At 37.6% G+C, this 22,099-nt stretch overlaps 1 protein-coding gene across 1 annotated transcript in view; it reads left to right on the forward strand.

Moving 5' to 3' along the window:
* The window catches only part of THAP12 (THAP domain containing 12), a 38,913-nt gene extending 17,590 nt beyond the window's left edge, over positions 1 to 21,323 (forward strand). Inside the window, 6 exon segments of the mRNA XM_036324915.1 lie at positions 4,354 to 4,474; positions 9,200 to 9,307; positions 16,765 to 16,801; positions 18,466 to 19,070; positions 19,073 to 19,126; positions 19,129 to 21,323. Coding sequence (XP_036180808.1) covers positions 4,354 to 4,474; positions 9,200 to 9,307; positions 16,765 to 16,801; positions 18,466 to 19,070; positions 19,073 to 19,126; positions 19,129 to 19,320 — 1,117 coding nt within the window. The 3' untranslated portion in view covers positions 19,321 to 21,323.
* Positions 21,324 to 22,099: the final 776 nt, after the last annotated feature.

The raw sequence follows: 22,099 nt of genomic DNA on the forward strand, positions 1-22,099 counted from the left end.
AGCACCTTTCATTCCCAATATAAATTACCCATTCCACTAAATGAAATTTCAACTTCTTGACTCGATATAAACAGTGAAGTTGCTAAAACTATTAAAAAGGCCCAACTTCTCATTGATGAGTGCACTGTGGCATCCAATCATGCTATAAACGCCATAGACAGATTACTAAGAGAAATTTGAATGTAGTATTTGGTGGGAAAGTTCTCCTCCTTGGAGGCGATTTTCGACAGTGTCTCAGTATTGTAACTCATGCTATGCGATCGGCCATAGTACAAACGAGTTTAAAGTACTGCAATGTTTGGGGATGTTTCAGAAAGTTGTCTCTTTCAACAATGAGATCAGAGGATTCTGCGTATAGTGAATGGTTAGTAAAATTTGGAGATGGCAAACTTGATAGCAGTTTTCATTTAGGAATGGATATTATTGAAATCCCCTGTGAAATGATTTGTAATGGATCTATTGAAGCTACCTTTGGCAATACTATATCTATAGATATATTAAAAATATATCTAAATGTGCAATTCTTTGTCCATGTTCAAAAAGTAAATGAAGAAATTTTGGATATACTCAATGGAGATTTTCACACATATTTGAGTGATGATGCCATTCATTCCACAGATGATGCTGAAAAGGAAAATTTTCCCATCGAATTTCTTAATAGTATTACTCCTTTGGGAATGTCATGTCATAAATTAAAATTGAAAGTGGGTGCAATCATCATGCTATTGAGAAATATTAATAGTAAATGGGGTCTTTGTAATGTTAACAGATTTATTATCAAAAGATTACAACCTCATGTCATTGAAGCTGAAGTATTAACAGGATCTGCAGAGGGAGAGGTTGTTCTGATTCCAAGAATTGATTTGTCCCCATCTGACACTGGCCTCCCATTTAAATTGATTCAATTTCAGTTTCCCGTGATGCCAGCATTTGTGATGACTATTAATAAACCACAAAGACAAACTCTAGACAGAGTAGTCATATTCATACCTGAACCCATTTTTGCACATGGTCAGTTATATGTTGCTTTCTCTCGAGTTTGAAGAGCATGTGATGTTAAAGTTAAAGTTCTAAATACTTCAGCACAAGGGAAGTTAGTCAAGCACTCTGAAAATGTTTTCACTCTTAATGTGATGTACAGGGAGATATTAGAATAAGTTTAATCAGTTTATCAGTCATTGTTTGCATCACTGTTGTTTTTATATCATGTTTTTGTTGTTTTCATATTATGTTTTTGTCATTTTTATATCATGCCTCTGTTGTTATATCCTTTTGTTACTGTTTATTAATAAATTTATATATTATTTTCATATACCTTTTACTAATTTCCTTTCATTTCTCATACTTCTATTATAGAGAAAGGGCAAATAGCAATATTAAAATATTTCCACTAATTAATTCCCTTTTAATGTGCACGAATTTCACGCACCAGGCTACTAGTCTATACTAATAAGAGCCTAGGTGGCATCATGCCCTCACGTCGTCACAAGATGGCCGTCACAAGATGGCTGCGTGCACAGTAGAGGCGGGGCCTGGTGGCCACTTGGTGCAGTGAGGCCTGGGGGTCCCATGGCTCTGCGTGGCACGGAGGAGGCTGTTGTGGCAGGGGAGGGCAGTCGTTGGCGGTCAGGCCAACAGGGGAGGGCAGTTGGGCGCAATCAGGCCAGCAAGGGAGGGCAGTCGGCCATCAGGCTGGCAGGGGAGCAGTTAGGCATCAATCAGGCCAGCAGGGGAGCAGTTAGGGGGCGATCAGGCTGGCAGGCAGAAGCTGTTAGGGGCAATCAGGCAGGCAGGCAGGTGAACGGTTAGGAGCCAGTGGTCACAGATTGTGAGAGGGATGTCCGACTGCCAGTTTAGGCCTGATTCCTGTGCACCAGGCCTCTGGTTTAATATAAAAGGAAGCACGTAGTATGCATGCCTGGTTTGTTTTATTCAACGTTAGGTTTGTGAGATCTAGCTAAGCTCATTCATTCCCATTGCCAAATATTATTCCTTTCTACTGTTGGCAGGCAGAGTTGTCCCACCTCTCATCAACATTTGGTATTATCTCTTTTACATTGTAGTCATTCTTCTGGGTATATAGTAACATTTTGTTGCAATTTTAATTAGTATTTCCCTAAGGACTAATGAGATTGAGCTTTGTTTTTTCTTTAGTTTTTTTTTTTTTCATGAGCATTTCTTTCATGTGTATTGGCCATCTGAATAATTGCAAATTGCCTGTTCAAGTCTCTTGTCCATTTTTACCTTGGGTTTTCTGGTTTATTTGTAGGAGTTCTTCATGTATATTTTGGATATGAGTTTATTGTTGGGTATATGTATTGCAGATACCTTCTTCCATTTTGTGGATTGCCATTTCACTCTTGAATGATTTCTTTTAATGAACAGTTATTAACTTTAAAGTAGCTTAATTCATCTTTTCTTTTTGAGTGTGCTCTATTGCCTTTAAGAGCTCTTTGTCTATTACAAGGTAAAGAAGATAGTCTCCTGTGTTGTCTTTTAGAAGCTTTATTGTTTTACCTTTCATATTTATGTCTATAATTCATTTGGAATATAATTTTGTATATATGGTGTAAAAATAGGGGTCAAGGTTCTTTTTTTTACATGGATATCCAACTGACTCAATACTATTAAGAAGTTGTCTTTATTGCTGTGCATAGATACCTTTGTCTTAAGTATCCATAACTCTCCATTTTCTGTTTTATCCTATGCCGTTAACACACTGTCTTAATAAGCTTTATAATGAATTTTAATATCTGGTAGTGGATTTTTTTTTTAGCTTTCTTTTTTCATGGTTGTTTTGACTATTCGTGGTCCTTTGAATTTCTGTGTAAAAAGCTTTAGCGTCATCTTGTCATTTATCTCTCAAAAACACACACAAATGCACAAAAGAACTTGTTGGGATTGTGATTGTAATTAAATCAGTAAACCAGTTTGGGGAGAATTGATATCTTTAGAATTCAGTGAACTTGTATATCCCATTTATTTATTTAAAAATTTGTTTTCTATTAGTGGTCTTTCACTAGATTTACCTCTAGGTATTTGATATGGAAGACATAAGTGTACTGAATTTAAGTGCTCTTGGTATCAGAAAGATGTCTCAACTTAGTTCAGAAATAATACGTACAGTAGGGTTCTATGTGGAAGGTCTTCAGAGATATAAGAATTTAAAAACAAACTTAACTGTGTGCGTATGGCAACTTATAGTGAAACAGTTTTTATTCCAAATACTGTTGCAACGTGAAATGCTTGTAATCATATTGCACAATTATGTAGATATATGATTAAAATACAGACATCTTAGGCATCATTACTGTAAGTAATGATGCTTCTTGGCTGAATGAAATGCTGTACAATTTAGATATGTATGGTTTTAGTTTAGGTTAGATAACCAACATTTCACCATGGTTTTAATGTTATATATCGAGAAAGAGGGAATTAGTGTTAGAAAGTGTGTGTGGAGGGGTAAATTGTGATGTTGAGACATAAGAAAATATACTGTGATATGATTATAAATATGTTTCCAAATTTGTGGCACTATTCATGGCAGAATTTTATGCCTAGAAATTTGAGGAATGAGAGAAAGATCTAGTTGTTACCTTTAGCCAATTAACATTTCTGTGCCTTCATTTCTTCTTCTGCACAAAAGGGATAATAATAATTTGGAAAGGGCTTAGAACAGTGTCTGGCTCATAATTAGTGTTTATTATTTCTTTTTCTGCAGATATGTAAGCACCAAGAAGGAATGGACCTTGTCTTGTTCACTATATTTAACACCTTCTGTGTACTAGATTGTCTAGACACAATCCCTGCATTCATGGAGCTTAAAATCTAGTCTGCGCATATCATTGTAAATAGTAAATCATGTTAGTAGTAAGACTGTCATGCTTCCATAAGAAACTGTAGTTATTTATAAAACATTTACTTACTAATTTTCTACAATGGCAGTGTTGCTTTTATATGCTTATTTAAATTGAAATTCTGAGGGGACTATTAAGCTGTTCATCTCATGGTGTGCAACTTTTTATTTGTAGTGCTGGTGTGATTGAGTCCTCTGATGCTTGGAGTCCTGGGATTTGAAAGACTCCGGTTTAAGTTCATTTTTGCTGCTGATTTTGTACATGACTCTGAGCAAGTTACTTCTTAATCATGTCTGTAATTAAATGCACTAAATGATATCTAAGGTTTCTTCCAGCTCTCATTTTGTTATTAATCAACTTCACTAAATTATGTTATGTTCTGTGGGTAGAAGGGAGCAGGAATCCATGGTTCATAATATTATTTGCCTTGAAACTAAATGCTGAAATTTAAATGTTGAGCTCATATTCCATAATTGTATTTTGGTTTTATTTATAGATGCCAGAAGTGGGTGGAAAATTGTAGGAGAGCAGACTTAGAAGATAAAACACCTGATCAACTAAATAAACATTATCGATTATGTGCCAAACACTTTGAGACCTCTATGATCTGTAGAACTGTAAGTAATAGAAGGGCTTGGTTTTTGTTTTCTATCTCGCTCACTCAGTATCTGGTTGGAAGTATAAATCTTTCTCTATTAATGTTGGAGGGTATCTTTACACCCCTCCACTATTTCTTTTTTTTAAGATGAAGACAGGTTTGGAGCTGACTAGCCACTTGTAAACTTCCTGTGTAGGCTTCAGAAAAATTTTAAGCTATTATGAAAGTTTATATTTATTTAAGGTAAAGTTGGTGTTTTTATTTGGAGCAGCTTCTCTAGAGCTTTTTTATGAGTAAAATTTTCCAGGAATGGAGCTCTTTGTTTTCATGTATTTGTTTTTGTAAGTACTGTTAGAACCAACAGGAAGCAGATCATACAATTAATGTAAAAACAAACAAAACAAAAACCCATTTCCATCAATAATTTGCAATTTTATATTAAGACCTGGGTCTCTCTTACTACTAACAATCTTACTACTGTTAATTTTTATTTTGACCAAGTCACTCCCTCTTGGGCCCCAATTTCTGATGAGATTAGACATGATAATTCCTGAGGTCTAAGATTTTTAACTCTCCTTATTTTTATTGCTAGGATTCATAAAAGGCACGCATAGGGCAGATTTGATTGAAATGGAGTAGACTTGAAACACTAAAAACTAGTTAGGAAGACAGTTTTATTTAATAATACATATATTCTTATTTAGGTATAGCTAATGTATCATCCCAGATATTGGGATAGACATAAACTTGATATTTAAGGTACACTATATATTGTTATGCAGAATTTATTTTGATATTTTTTTCAGATACATTTTGCAGAGGCACCAGAAAACTAAAGAATGATTGGGTTATTTATTTCTCAAAATTATTTGAAGCAGATACTTGTGAAGTCATTGGGAGGTGAGCCAATTCCGGTTCAACAGTTTAATCACAAATATTTGAGGAATAATTTTGCCTTGCTTTGTTAAGAGGGTAATAATAATTATGACCAACCAAAATAAGAGATTTACTATGTTAAAAGACTAACTACTTTTATGTTTTTGACAATAAGTAAAACAGTCCCAAATTATTATTTTAAATACACCAGCCTTATGCATTTTTATATTTTTATTTCAGTAATAAATATAGTCTCTTAATTAGATAATTCCAACAAGACTAATATGAGAAATTTAACATACAGTTTATTCTCATATTCTTGTTTAGTCAGTGAATAAACTTGCTTTTTAAACTTCCACATGAATATTCAATCTTGAATAAATTCAAATGTGAGAATTTTTTTTAAACTTATTTAGAAGGTATTGCTATTAAAAGCTGGATTGCCTAAGATCTGTATTCAAATGTTAAGAGTATTAACTTCATTAATTTGGCATTTAAAGTCTCATTAGTAAACATTCATGGCTAGTTCAATCAAAGCCAAGTGTTAACTTTAATGCTAGAGTAAGATCATTGCTTTATGCTCAAACCTTAATTCAGCAGTTAAAGATTAAATCTTGATACTGCATTAAAATGATCAGACACATGAATTGAATATAGCCCTTTTAGGCATACATGCTTATAGATAAATATGTATTAAAAGTTGCATGTTTTCCACATATTGTTTTCTGGTCTTTAATATTTTTTATAGCAAATGAATTTGAATTTGAAGCATGTATTAGAATGTTTTATCCCTCCTCTCCTTATGTAATAATTGGGTGATACCAAGAGTTGACTATGTATGCGTGTATGCTTGCTTTTTGAGATGATTGCTAAGTGGGAAAGATGAGACGCTTTGGGTATTGTATAGCTTTTGCTCCCTTCAATGACTGTGTCCCTAATCAATCCCGGATTCAGACTTCATAGTAGAGTCGGGATAATTGGCACAGCATTAGAAGCTGGGTATCATTAAGAAATAGATTTTGAGGTGCTCCCCCTCTCAGGGGCTCGCCTGCCTTTCCCCTCTCCCCCCAGGTGTGCTGTCTTTGCCTTTCTCCCTTCGAAGCTCCAAGGGCCCTTCTTTTGCTTCTGTAACTTGTTTCCTGAGGCTATGCAGCCCAGCCAACTTCTGTAACTTTCTAAATAAACTTTTTAAAAAAGAAAAATAGGTTTGCTTTTGTGTGTGTGTGTGTGTGTGTGTGTGTGTGTGTTTTTATGAGGCATGGGATTGAACTAGAAAATACTGAATCTGAATAGAAATTCTTCCCAGATAAAGTGTTTAACAGCTCTTTGGATGAAACCTAGGTAGTGTATTTTCTTTAGTTATATAGAGTTAACCTTTAAATAACACAGAGGTTTGGGGGGTGCTGACACCCCACACAGTAGAAAGTCTGTGTATAATTTTGATTCTCTGAAAACTTATAGCCTACTTTTGACCGGGAATCCTTTCTGATACCATAAATAAAAAATTATCACATATTTTGTGTGTTATATTTATTATATACTGTATTCTTACAATAAAGTAAGCTTAAGAAAATACATTTGCAATACTTATTGAAAAAAATCCACATGTAAGTGTACCTGTGCAGTTTAATTCTGTGTTTTTTAAGAGTAAAATGTACTTTCCTTTATATCTTTCTAACCTTCCTTCCCTGGGTAAAAATATAGAAGTTGTTATTTTTGTTTGGCATATATTTTGACCAGGCTTTAATAGTTAGCTTTGGCACAATCACTGCTCTGGAGAAAGCTTTTTAAAATGAAGTGTCTTTATCAGTGCAAATTTGTGAAGAAATTAATGATACTGCTTCTCTGGACAAGCTGGGAGGGAATGTAGTAGCAGTTATTAATAAACTTCTTGTCCCTTCTGACTTCCTCTGGGCTGGCTGTGAAAACTGTCACCATCTAAGTATGCATCTAGCTTTTAACCAGGCTGGATTGCAATAACAGGAATTAGGATAGAGCAGTGGTCGGCAAACCGTGGCTCACGAGCCACATGCGGCTCTTTGGCCCCTTGAGTGTGGCTCTTCCACAAAATACCATGTGCGGGCGTGCACGTACAGTGTGATTAAAACTTCGTGGCCCATGCGCAGAAGTCGGTTTTCGGCCTGGGCTAGTCTATTTTGAAGAAGTGGCATTAGAAGAAGTAGGGATACGTTCACTGAGGACCCCTCAGATTGAGGACGTTTTTTAGCAAAGGCCAGCTTAGGAGTACCCTAATTAAGTTAACCCTTTGCGGTCCAGTTTTATTTTTGGAACTCAAACAGTCTGGTCCAAATTAATTGACGGAATTGAATGTTGAAGTTACCTGTCTCACTAGACCTCAGCTCGACATTGGACCTGCTCCTAGCGCCTGGTCTGTCTAGTCAGCCTCCACGTTGGACCGAAAAGGGTTAATAACAATGTACCTACCTATATAGTTTAAGTTTAAAAAATTTGGCTCTCAAAAGAAATTTCAATCATTGTACTGTTTATATTTGGCTCTGTTGACTAATGAGTTTGCTGACCACTGGGATAGAGCATAGTCATTCTTCAATAAGAACATCTGAATTATAAGGGGATTTAGAAGTACCTATTTCAGTGTTTGCAAAGTGTGAGATATACACACACACATACACACATATATCACTGGGGTATGAGTGATTTCAGGTAGCACATGCATCACTTTATTTTAGAAGTTTTTTAATGAGTTAAAAATATAACCAGCCCATCAAACCATTATTTTGTAATTTTTATTGCTTATTACAATGTTAACTAAAAAGTGAGTAGATTGTGTAAAAGTACAGATGGCATAACTGAAATGGCAAGCATTTTGTTTATTAGTATTTGAACATTTTCATTTTTTGGAAATATGGATCTAATTCAATACCTGAATTTTATTCAGAAGAGGAACTGAGGTCCACAATGGGAAAGTATTATATGTATTATATACTATATATGGTGAGTCACTGTTAGAGTTTGGACTAGTTTCTAAGTCTCATGTGTCCCAGTCCAATATTATTTCATTGTGCCTTGATGCTTCTCAGAAATAGTAGCAAAAGTGGACTGAACAACAGGTAAAGGAGGGAAAACTTATTATAGAACATACACTAGATTTTCTTAGAAACTTTTGTGCCTACTATAGATTGGGTGGGCTAATGGAAGAACAGAATAGATAAAATAGCTGGGATTCTGAGTTAGGGGGAATATATATATATACATACATATATATATATATATATATGTATGTATATATATATATTCGAGGATTAGAGGCCTGGTGTATGAAATTCGAGCACTCGGGGTGGGGGGGTTTCCCTCAGCCCAGCCTGCGCCCTCTCGCAGTCCAGGAGCCCTCTGAGGATCCTTAGCACTGCCATGGAGGCGGGAGAGGCTCCCACCACCGCTGTGCTCACCAGGCCAGCCATAAGCCCGGCTTCTGGCTGAGCGGCGCTCCCCCTGTGGGAGCACACTGACCACCAGGGGGCAGCTCCTGCATTAAGCGTCTACCCCATGGTGGTCAGTGCACATCATAGTGACCAGTCGTTCTGCCATTGATCAATTTGCATATTAGCCTTTTATTATATAGGATATGCAAAATGCAAATACATCTTATTTTTACGCCTATCATTATTTCAGTTCCCTAATTTATAATAGTATGATTACCAAAAGGGCAAATATGAAAAGGGCTAGAAATAATAAGCTGACTTGGATTGACATCATTAATTCTTCAGGTTTCTCTATACTTTAGAGCTGGAGTTGAAGGAGTACTGGAGAAATCATTAGTGTAGAATTTTATTTATATGTAATACATTCTTAAGGCCTAGCTCTGAATTAACACATTTTTCTTTTTCAGAGTCCTTATAGGACAGTTCTTCGAGATAATGCAATACCAACAATATTTGATCTTACCAGTCATTTGAACAATCCACATAGTAGACACAGAAAACGAATAAAAGAATTGGTATGTCAATATGCTTTCAGCTTTCCCAATCCCCGGTATACTATGAAATCAAATAGATATATTCATGTTAAAATTGAACTAAGTTACTCTCTATTTCAAAGGTACCTGTACAGGAAATGAATGCTATGGTTATTATTGAAGTAGCCAGGATGTAAAACGATAACTTTGTCACAGTATTTAAATGGAAAATGTCTCTCAAATTTAGCCAATTGTTACTCATTGACTTGGGCCAAAGTGTGCTGTTGATTACAGGCTACTATCTCCTTTCCTTATTATGAAGAAAAACAAAACACTACCTTTTCTTTTATAGTAAGAAAAGTGGAACTGAGGTATATTTCCAGAATTTAGCACATATGGATACAGAAAGGGAAAGTTTAAAAGTTAAGACATGGATAGTTTTACCTAGAGATAGGATTCTATTGCTATTAAGTACTGACAAGGTTTAGAAAAAGCTTTTCAGTCTCTGTATATGGCATCATTTATGTGTGTTTTTATATTCCTTTGATATCCTTTAGATCAGGGGTCCTCAAACTTTTTAAACTGGGGGCCAGTTCACTGTCCCTCAGACCGTTGGAGGGCCGGACTATAGTTTAAAAAAAAACTATGAACAAATTCCTATGCACGCTGCACATATCTTATTTTGAAGTAAAAAAACAAAACGGGAACAAATACAATATTTGTATTTGCATGTGGCCTGCGGGCTGTAGTTTGAGGACCCCTGCTTTAGATGATTGAAACCTACCTGCTCTTTGTTAACCTTAGGCCAACAAAATGAAATTACTCAGACTCCTCAGTCCATGGCTTTCTCTTATCATTACCACTAATAAGACACTTATTTTGCTTATTTTTCCTTCTTCCTCTATTACCCCATTCTTACCCTCCCTGTTGGTATCTATGCTAGTGTCTTTAATATATCTCATTTCACTCTACCAATTATGTGCTTTCTTTAAGACAACATTTATATATAATTTCCCTCATGTTTACCTTTCATATTTAGATTTTTAATCCATTTGGAGTTGTATGTATTGTGTGCAGTAAAAATCTAATTTTATTTTTCTTCTTATAGAGAAGACCAGTTTTCCCAGCATACTCTATTAATCCATCCTTTCTTCTATTGGTATAACCTGCCACCTCTGTCATATACAAATTCACATATATGCAGGGCTGTTTCTGGAGCTCCATTCTGTCCTGTTGGAATTTTTTGTTGTTGTTCATCCTCACCCGAGAATATTTTTTTCATTGATTTTTTTAAAGAGAGTGGAAGGGATGGGGGAGATGGAGAAACAGAGAGGGAAACATCAATGTGAGAGAGATACATCGATAGGTTTCATCCAGCATGCACCCCGACCGGGACCAGGAATCAAGCCTGAAACCGAGGTACATGCCCTTGACTGGAATAAAACTCAAGATCTTCAGTCTGCAGGCCCTGCTCTAACCACTAAGCAACCAGCTAAGGCATTGTTGCAGTTTCAGAAAAGAAAACATGTACATTCTTCTTTAGATTACTTTCTAAATACATTATGGTTTTTGGTATTGTTTATGTATTCTGGAAGAGATTGTTTCCAGCAGTTTTGAAGGCTCTTTAATATTAATCCTGTAACACCTATGGGCACTTTCTGCTGGAAAAGAAGCCCCTTGCTGGTCTGGCCTTTGGGAAGGGTTCCCCCCTCAGGCGGGAATCAGAAAGTAAGACATTGCCCAGCTGGCATGGCTCTGATTGAACATCGACCTATGAACCAGGAGGTCATGGTTCGATTCCTGGTCAGGGCCCATGCCTGGGTTGCAGGCTTAATCCCCAGTAGTGGGTATATAGGAGGCAGCCAATCCATGATTCTCTCTGATCATTGATGTTTCTGTCTTATCTCTCCCTCTCCCTATCCTCCCTGAAATCAATAAAATATATATATATATATATATATATATATATATATATATATATATATGTGTGTGTGTGTGTATATACACACATATGTATATGTGTATATATATATATTTAAATGTTATCAAGAATCTGTGAGATTTGTAAAAAAAAGAAAAAAAGTTAATCCTATTAGTATGCCGGGTTTTCTATGTAGTTGATTATATTAGCTACAAATAAGGACAATCTACAAATAAGGACAAATTTGCCTTTTCTTCCAATTCTTTTTCACCATCCTACTGTTTGTGTCCATAGGTCATGCATATATGCGTATGTTCTTTGATTAATCTCTCTCCCACCCACACCCCACTTCCCTCTGAGATTTGAGCGTCTGTTCCATGTTTCCATGCCTCTGGTTCTATTTTATTCATCGGTTTATTTTGTTCATTAGATTCCTTGTTTGTTTATTTTTAGAATCAACTGATAATTATGTTTTTATTGCCATTTTATTGTTTATATTTTTAATCTTTTTTTCCTTCTTAAAGAATACCCTTCAACATTTCATATAATACTGGTTTGGTGGTGATAAACTCCTTTAGCTTTTTCTTGTGTATGAAGCTCTTTATCTGACCTTCAGTTCTAAATGATAGCTTTGCTGGGAAGAGTAATCTTGGTTATAGGTCCTTGCTATTCATCACTTTGAATATTGCTTGCCACTCCCTTATGGCCTGCATAGTTTCTATTGAGAAACCAGCTGACAGCCGAAACCGGTTTGGCTCAGTGGATAGAGCGTCGGCCTGCGGACTGAGGGGTCCCGGGTTCGATTCCGGCCAAGGGCATGTACATGGGATGCGGGCACATCCCCAGTGGGGGGTGTGCAGGAGGCAGCTGATCGATGTTTCTCTCTCATCGATGTTTCTGACTCTCTATCTCTCTCCCTTCCTCTTTGTGAAAAATCAATGGAATATATTAAAAAAAAAAAAAAAGAGAAACCAGCTGACAGTTATATGAGAGCTCCCTTGTAGGTAGGTAACTGCTTTTCTATCATTGCTTTTAAGATCCTCTCTTTGTTTTTCATTCCTGGCATTTTAATTATGTGATGTCTTGGTGTGGACCTCTTTGGGTTCATCTTGTTTGGAACTCTTTATGCTTCCTCGACTTGTAAGTTTATTTCTCCACCAGGTAGGGGGAGTTTGCTGTCATTATTTCTTCAAATAGGTTTTCAATATCTTGCTCTCTTTCTTCTCCTTCTGGCACCCCCATGATGTGAATGTTGGTATGCTTAAAGTTGTCCCAGAGGTTCCTTATACTATCTTCATATTTTTGGATTCTTCCCCCCCCCCCCCTTTTAATTGGGTGTTTTTTGCTTCCTCATTTTCCAAATCGTTGATTTGATTCTCGGAATCCTCTACTGTTGAATCCCTGTAAATTATTCTTTATTTCAGTTACTGTATGCTTAATTTCTGACTGGCCCTTTTTATGTCTTTGAAATTCTCACTGAGATCCTTGAAATTCTCATTAAGTCCCATGAAGCTCTCATTAAGATCTTTGGGCACCTTTATAACCATTGTTTTGAACTCTGTACCTAGTAGTTTGCTTGCTTCCATTTTATTTAGTTCTTTTTTTTCTGGAGATTATTTCTTTTCTTTCATTTGTGACATATTTCTTTGTCTCCACATTTTGGCTGCTTCTCTGTGTTTGTTTCTATATATTAGGTAGAGCTGCTATGTCTCCTGGAATTGGTAGAGTGGCCTTGTGTAGTAGGTGTTCTGTAGGGCCCAGTGGCTCAGCCTCCCCAGTCACCAAAGCTGGACACTCTAGGTACACCCCTGTGTGGGCTGTGTACTCTGTCTTGTAGTTGAGCCTTGATTGCTGTTGGTGTCACTGGGAGGAATTGACCCCCAGGCCAATTGGCTATGAGGACCAGCTGTGACTACAGTGGAAGAGCTGCTGTGCAGGAGACATCTCTATGGAGTAGGATTTGCTTTAGTGTGGCTTTGGTGCTCACTGAGTCTGCTCTTTGAGTGTGTTGCTCGTGGATGTGTAGAGTTGTAATCTGGTATGGTCTGAAGCTGTCCACCTGGTGCACTGGCTCTGGGCCCCCCTGGAGGTGCAAAGTTAGCCACTGCCTGAGCCCTGCCTTTGGCTACCTGTCAGGAGCTATAGAGCAATCTGCAGATGGCTGCTACTTATCTTGAGCTTAGACGTGCCCAGGAAAGGCCAAGCTGTGAAACAAGGCAAGCTGCTGCTAGTGCCAGGCCTGGCACCTCTTACTGAGAGGATTGGGGGACTCTAATGCCAGCAGCTGCTTGTTTGAGAGATTTTAGGAAAGTTTGAAGCCTGAGCTAGGACAGGCCATTCATATGGAAAAGCTGAAAAGCCCCTGCAAATAGCTTGAGTGGGGCTGCAAATTGGGTGGGGCAGGATCTCAGGGAATCACCACAGCAAAGAGAACGGTGTGAGCCAGGCTGATGAAAACTCAGATATGGCACTTGCCAGTCAACTCTGTGATGGGGGAGGTCTCAGCATAGGAACAGTGACCTCTGCCAGCACTTTTGTCGAGAATGTTGCCCCCCAAGTTCTTGCTCCAATGCCAGACAATCCAGTATGTACCTGGATTCCCCCCAAGCCACTGCCCCAGTGCTGGAGCTCAGAGAGAGCTAGTCCAGGTAAGTCTGTGCACTGCCCCTTTAAAAGGAACTACTGTGACTCCAGCAGCCTGTGCTAAAAGGTCTGGTGTGGGGCTGGGATCACTGGCTTCTCCCAGGAAGCCTCCGCATCCCAGATGTCCCTTCTGATTAAAAAAGGTCACACATGGTTGTCGGACCAGTCCCTTTCGTACTGCTACCCCTCCTACCAGTCTCAATGTGCTTTTTTCTTTTAATTGTCTAGTTTTAGGACTTCCATTCAGCTAGATTTCAGGCAGTGCTGAATGATGGTTGTTCTGTATTTTCGTTGTAATTTTGATATGGTTGTGGGAGGCAGTGAGTACCGGTGTTTACCTATGCCCCCATGTTGATTCTCCTGTTCCAATTCTTATTTTAATTTTTTCTGTTCTCTGTTGTATTGTTTAATCAAGATCTGTACTACTGTGTTGAACAGTCCCAATGACATCATAGCTGGTATACTTGCCTCATTCCATTAAGTCTGATGTTTGCTGTTGTTTTTGTCAAGCTAGGAAAATTCCCTTCATTACCTTCTAATACTCATAGTCAGAGTTCCTGTTATAATTTGTTGAATTTATTAAAAGCTTTCATTGCATCTGTTGAATAGAAAAGTTCACAATATTTTTTTCCACTCTTTAATGTGGTGAATAACTGATGGGTTTTCTGATGTTGAACCATCTTTACATTCCTGTGATGAACCCTAATTGATTGCAATAGATCCCTGTTTTTATACAGTATTGGAATCAGTTGGTCAATATTTTATTTAGGATTTTGCATTTAACAGTGTTGGCCTATAATTTCTTTTTATGCACTTTTATCCAGTTATGGTATCAGTGTTCTCTTAGCCTCATAAAATGACTTGGATAGCTTTCCTTTTTTCACTCTGTATTTTTCTAGAAAAATTGTATAAAGTAAATATTATATGCTCTTGAAAGTTAGATTGAACGTGGTAGAACCATCAGAGCGCTATGGTGAGTAGGGAAATATTTTGATTGCCATTTCAATTTATTTATTGGTTTTCTCTTCTGTATGTTTTATATGTTTCTAAAAGTTTATGAACTTCATCTAGGATTTGGAATGTTTCCCTTTCTCTGCCCTTAAAACTACTTCAATAGTCTTTTTGAAGAAATAGTGATTACTTTTATCAATGATTGAAGTACTTGTGAGCTATTTTATTGGTTTCTTCTTGATTGAGGGATTTGGGTGTTGGCTCTTTCTAGCTTCTTGAATGTTTAGCTCATATTTATGTATATTTAGTTATAAATGTCTCTGTAAGTATGTTTTTGCTGTATCTCACAGTTTTAGACATGTAGTGCTTTCATTGGTCAGCAATGAGTATTTTTTGATTTCTTTAACATGGGATACTTCTTGTTTCTAGTTTCCAGACATGGGTTAATTTTTTTAAAAATAATTTTTTATTGTTGAAAGTATTACATATGTCCCCTTTTTCCCCCCATTGACCCCTTTCAGCCCACCCCCGCCCTCCCCCACCCCAGGCCTTCAGCACCCTATTGTCTGAGTCCATGGGACATGCATATATGCATACAAGGTCTTTGGTTCATTACCTCCCACCCACCCATCCTCCCCTGCCTTCCCTATGAGATTCTGCACTCTATTCCATGCCTCCATGTTTCTGGATCCACTCCATTGATCAGTTTATTTTGTTACTTAGATTCCACATATGAGTGCGATCACAGACATGGGTTTATTTTTAAAAACCATTTTGTATTTCAAATGTTTAGTGATATAGAGGAAACACATAGTCTATGTGATGTTGATCCTGATTTTTTTTGCATTTATTATTGCATTGAAGTCTGTTGTCAGCCTGATTCTTGATTGTTTTTAGGTGACCTGCCTTTTTAAAAAATATTTGACATTTTCAGTTTTGCGAAACTACATCTAGATGTGAGGTTTTTTCCTTACCCAGACTTAAATATTTTTTTTAAGTTCTGAGAAATCCTGTTTTTATTTTTTCATGCATTTCTTTACCTCTGTTATATTTATTTGTTTTTCTGGAAAATACTGACACTACACAACAGTCCTCTAAATCAGCTTTCTTCTTAGTAATGTGTACCAGGGGTGAGGAGCTCAACACTTCCATCCTGTAGCTATTATTTCCCTATACTCTGTCTTTCCCCACCCCCACCCCCCAACCCCCCATCTCAGGGAACCTCAGACACCTTGCAGCAGGCACACTGTTCCAGATCTGTCATCCATGCAACTCTGGCAGCCCACAGGATGAAGAGGGATAGCTAGCCTGCTGACATTTCTTCATATCAGTATCATGTCCCATGCTGCCTAGCAGATACCCGCTGTCTCCAGCTGTCACTGGTACTGCTGATTTCCTGCCCTGGAATAGTAACCATTGCAGTGGGTTGGAGAGAGAGAAAAGAACACAATTGGGAAGTTCTTCCTTAATCTAACCCTTTATGTGCCACTTGCCTATCTCTGCTATATGCATTCATTTTTTTCCATACTGGCACTGTGTCACCTTCTGCTTCCCAGGGATTTCTCATAGCTTTTATGTTAGGTTCTGGAATCCAGCAATTCCCTCTTACATATCATCCCCCTGGGTTAGAGTAGCAGGAGGTAGGGCACATGATTTTGTGTCCCCTCGGATTTTATCTCATGCTGTGGTATACATTCATGCCTTTTATTAGCCAATTAAACACTTATAATCCAATGATTTAGATATAAAGTAAATTAAATGTTGTGTTCTTTCTCCTCTAGTATTTTATTATAAGCTTGGAGTCATGAGCAAATTAATTGTTCTAGTTTTCCCATCATCTATCTGTTTGAAGAATGTATTTCTTTTAAAGAATGTATGCTCTTGAGAGAATTAAATTTGACTCCAAATATGCTTTTTACTTGTGAGTCTATGTGATATGCTAGAGTTGACTTTTCATAAAGATGGTTTTTTTCTTGTCATTTAGAGTGAAGATGAAATCAGGACACTAAAACAGAAAAAAAGTAAGTGCTAGTGTTAATGACTCAACTTCTGAATGCTTTTTAAAAAGGCCTTGACCTGGTAAGGACAAATAAATATGTTTTATGTTCAAAACCTGTGAGAATGTTTTGGAATTGTCTGTGCAACTAAAACCTTCGTTCAGTTTGTCTTTATTGAGTGCCAATACACCATTCACTTTGCCCACTCGGTGCTCTCAGTGTGGTAGTGGGTGGCAGGCACACAGAGTGTTCCAGTACAGGGAAGGGAAGGTAGCAATAAGGACAGAAGTAGAATCTGTCCATCCAATGTATAGTGCATAATAGATTCTCGGTAATTAAGGAGTAAATGCTGTGGAGATACTTAGTCTTATAGAGGGTAGGAGTCCAAAAGCCTTTCTTCAGATACTGATGCCTATATCAATTAATTTAATTCTTACAATAGCCCCGAAGTAAGAACTGTTATTTTCCCCCTTTACAGATGAGGAGACATGGATTCAGGCAAAGAAAAAGGGAAGGGTATTCTTTGCAGAGGTAGAGTGGCTTGAAACAGGGTGCCAGATTTGAGGAACTACATTCATTTTGTTGTTGGAGCTTCTAAAACCCATGATGATTAGAAATGAACTCAGGGGGACCACAGGGGTCAGGACTTGCAGGGTGTGTATATGACTGTAGGCAGGACACTTCACTGCAGGGCCATCCAAGTATGAAGAAATTAAGCTAATTTGGAAAAACTATCCCAGTTGTACTGTGTTGGGTTGGCATTGTACAGAAATTAACAGCCGTATTGGTCTAGAAACGTTCAACATAATTGTTTCCATTTGTACAGGGGTAATGCACTGTATTAAATATGTAAGGTCTTAATCTACATGGGTTTGATTATAGAAACTAAGAAAGTATTCTCTAAATAATGAGAGAGAAAAAGAAATTAGGCTAAGATTTCTAATAGTCTAGTATTAGCCCTGGAAATTATATGAACATACTTTACATTACATTAGTTTTTATAGGTGTCTCATCTCCCATATAAAAGTATAGCAATAAAAACAGTATCAGCATGAACCTTGGAGCCAGACAAGCTTGGATTTCAATTTCACCTCTTTTTTTAAAAAATCCTTACCTGAGGATGTTTTTACTGATTTTGGGGGAGCAGGAAGGAGGGAGAAGAGAGAAACATCAATGTGAGAGAGAGACATCAATTGGTTGCCTCTTGTGTGTACCCGACGGGGGATCAAACCCACAACCTTTTGGTGTGTGGAACAATGCTCCAACCAACTGAGCCAACCAGCTAGGGCTCATCTCCATCTTTCTAACTGCATCTATGGCCTTGAGTGGTTATTTACTATCATTTGTCAAATGGGGTTGATACCATCTGCCTATAGAGGGAGTAATGGGAAACATAGAATGTCAGCACAGTATGTCATAAATATTCTCTTCCTCTTCCTTTTTCTGAGGGCACATATTGTCTTATTACTCAATATGTGATGTACCTTAAGTTTTTAACATATATCTCTGTTCACAGTGTTTGTCTTCCCCACTAGAGTGTAATCTCTGTCCTAGTCTGTGGTCCAGTAGGTGTTCTGTGAATGTTGAATAAATGAGTTGGTGGATTTTAAGTATTTAAAAAATCAAGAATGCATTTTTTGTTTGTATGGTTCCTCATAAGCCTGTTTTTAAAATTCTTTGTTTTCCAGTTGACGAAACTTCTGAACAGGAACAAAAACATAAAGAGATCAACAACACCAATGCTCAGAACTCCAATACAGAAGGGGGTGAAGAACAGGATGAAGACATTTTACCTTTAACCCTTGAGGAGAAGGAAAACAAAGAATACTTAAAATCTTTATTTGAAATTTTGATTCTTATGGGAAAACAAAACATACCTCTAGATGGACATGAAGCTGATGAAATCCCAGAAGGTCTCTTTACTCCTGATAACTTTCAGGCACTGTTGGAGTGCCGGATAAATTCTGGTGAAGAGGTTCTGAGAAAGCGCTTTGAGACAACAGCAGTCAACACACTGTTCTGTTCAAAAGCACAGCAGAAACAGATGCTGGAGATCTGTGAGAGCTGCATTCGGGAAGAAACGCTCAGGGAAGTGAGAGACTCTCACTTCTTTTCGATTATCACTGATGACGTAGTGGACATAGCAGGGGAAGAGCACCTGCCCGTGTTGGTGAGGTTTGTTGACGAAGCTCATAACCTGCGAGAGGAATTTGTGGGTTTTCTGCCTTATGAAGCTGATGCCGAAATTTTGGCTATGAAATTTCACACTACGATAACTGAGAAGTGGGGATTAAACATGGAATAGCGTCGTGGCCAGGCTTACATTGTGTCCAGTGGATTTCCTTCCAAAACTAAAGCTGTTGCTTCGAGACTTTTGTAGAAACATCCCTCCCCAAGCTGTCTACACACTCTGCTCTTCCCTGTGCCTCAAGTACGCGGTCGGCAAAATCGGTGCCTGTCCCCGGAGCGTCTGTTGCGTTTGGAACAACGGAGGGAGTTTGATCTTTTTTCCACCCGTCACCACAACCGCTTTTAGAGCTTGACAGTGTCATTTCTGTCCTCTTTCAGAACAATGAAGAAAGCGGTCAAGAACTGAAGGAAATTTGCTATTCTCGGTGGACAGGCAGGCGCGCACGATGCTTTTGAAACTGCAGTGGAGCTCCTGCAAGCACTTGTTTTATGTTTAGATGGTATAAATAATGATACAAATATTAGATGGAATAACTGTATAGCGGGCCGAGCATTTGTACTCTGTAGTGCAGTAACAGATTTTGATTTCGTTGTTACCGTTGTCGTTCTTAAAAATGTTCTATCTTTTACAAGAGCCTTTGGGAAAAATCTCCAGGGTCAGACCTCTGATGTCTTTTTTGCAGCCAGTAGCTTGACTGCGGTGCTGCATTCACTAAATGAAGTGATGGAAAATATTGAAGTTTATCATGAATTTTGGTTTGAGGAAGCCACCAATTTGGCAACCAAACTTGATATTCAGATGAAGCTCCCTGGGAAATTCCGCAGAGCTCAGCAAGGGAACCTGGAATCTCAGCTGACCTCTGAGAGTTACTATAAAGAAGCTCTAAGTGTTCCAACAGTGGAACACATTATTCAGGAACTGAAAGATATATTCTCAGAACAGCACCTCAAAGCTCTTAAATGCTTATCTCTGGTCCCCTCTGTCATGGGACAGCTCAAATTCAATACATCGGAGGAGCATCATGCTGACATGTACAGAAGCGACTTACCCAATCCTGATACACTCTCAGCTGAGCTGCATTGTTGGAGAATCAAGTGGAAACACAGAGGAAAAGATATAGAGCTTCCATCCACCATTTATGAAGCCCTCCACCTGCCAGACATCAAATTTTTTCCTAATGTTTATGCATTGTTGAAGGTCCTATGTATTCTTCCTGTGATGAAGGTTGAGAATGAACGCTATGAAAATGGGCGAAAGCGTCTCAAAGCATACCTGAGGAACACTTTGACAGACCAAAGGTCAAGTAACTTAGCTTTGCTTAACATAAATTTTGATATAAAACATGATTTGGATTTAATGGTGGACACATATATCAAACTCTATACAACTAAGTCAGAGCTTCCTACAGATAATTCTGAAACTATCGAAAATACCTGAGAGACTTTTAAAATGGGTTTTCTCTTATATTTGATATTGAAAAAAATCTAAGAAATTTTGAAAATATAGAAAAGCTATAAGATATATGTAGGCCACTTAATCACTGAATATCTTGAGTACATTAGCCATTGATAATCTGACTGTTTAAATGGCCCGTTTGAACTCTCATGCTTTGGAGAACTAACTGTTCTTCCAGAGGGTAGCATTGAAAGTGCCACGCTGCACTTCTGCGTGGTCTCTGCTAATGGCACTTTGGAATTGTTTTAGTTAAGTCAAGTTAGACATAACATTTATTATCACTGTGGATCCTGTTGTTGGGTATTGAGTTACCAGTTCTTTGAAGAAATAAATTTTGAGAAGGTGTGAGAGGAATATGTTTCATAAAATTTTACAATGAAGTTCATGACTAACTTTTCAATAGCAGGAGTTTTAAGTTTACTATTAAAAATCTTTAATGAACAGTTAAATTACCAGATAGTGAAAGAAACGTGAGCTTGCCAAACAAGGATTTCAGTGTAGATTTTGTCTTTATTCGATAATCTTAAACAAGTTGCTGTTAAACATTGAAGGAAGAACCTGCCATTGTTCCACATCTGGGTGTTGCTGTTTACATTCCTTTGTTGAGCCTATATCTTCATAAGCTTTTTAGCAAGTATATGTCAAACACTTCTATTTCATGGTCAAGACAGGATCAGAGGCTATGGATACTGACAACAGATTGGTCTGTTTTATTCTGTCTTTTTCCATGATAATATCTACTGCCTTGTCTTGATTTATAAGCAAAACCTAGACAACCTACAAAAATGTGTTTTGTAGTTTATCTAGGAATAATACAGAAAATATTGCTGTTATTTTTGGTGAAGAAAGTCAATTTTGTACAGTTTATTTCGACGTAAATAAAATGTGAATTTGTTTAAAGTTCAGGTACCTTATTTTGGTGGGGACAAAATAGATTCTTCTGGTAAATTCCCTTTTCAAAAATATTTGTCACCTTCACAATTGAAGAGAAGTTTTTTTTTAATTTATTTTTTGGTTTATGGTTTACTACTTGGGATATATAAAGGCATTTTAATTAAGAAATTATTAAATATAAGGTTTATCTAACTGATTTTTATTTTTAATCCTCTCCTGAGGATTTTTTTTTATTGCTTTTCAGAGAGAGTAGAAGGGAGAGAGGGAGGGGGCAGAGAGAGAGAAAACATGATAAACATGTGAGAGAGATACATGGACTGGTTGCTCCTGTATGCACCCTGAAGCGGGGGGAAGAGAGGGGAGGGCATTGAACCTGTGACCCTTCTGTGCCTAGCCTGACACTCTAGCAACACTGGCCAGGGCAATGCAGCTGATTTTTAAAATATAATATGGCCCCCGATATCAATTGTCAGGGTTTGTGTAATTGTTGCTGGCTAAAATGTAAGTGAATGAATATAATTGCAGAGATATCACTGAATTATTTTATGTTGGGATAAGTTAGTGTTCTTTGAGTATCAGAAAACAGAATGGGGCATATTTAAGGGCTGCTGGGTCTTGATGATAGCAGGCAGTACATTTCCCTGTCATTGACAACCCTGGCAGAGATGTCAAATTGGGACATGTTACCCATGCAAGTTATAAAGAAGATGTCAAGAGTTTATCTCATAGCCAGAGTTCTAGAGGTTCCTCTGTCATTGGCAGAAAGAACTGTTCAGGTTAAT

Source organism: Myotis myotis, unplaced genomic scaffold (genome assembly GCF_014108235.1).
Source record: "Myotis myotis isolate mMyoMyo1 unplaced genomic scaffold, mMyoMyo1.p scaffold_m19_p_10, whole genome shotgun sequence".
Lineage (NCBI taxonomy): Eukaryota > Metazoa > Chordata > Mammalia > Chiroptera > Vespertilionidae > Myotis > Myotis myotis.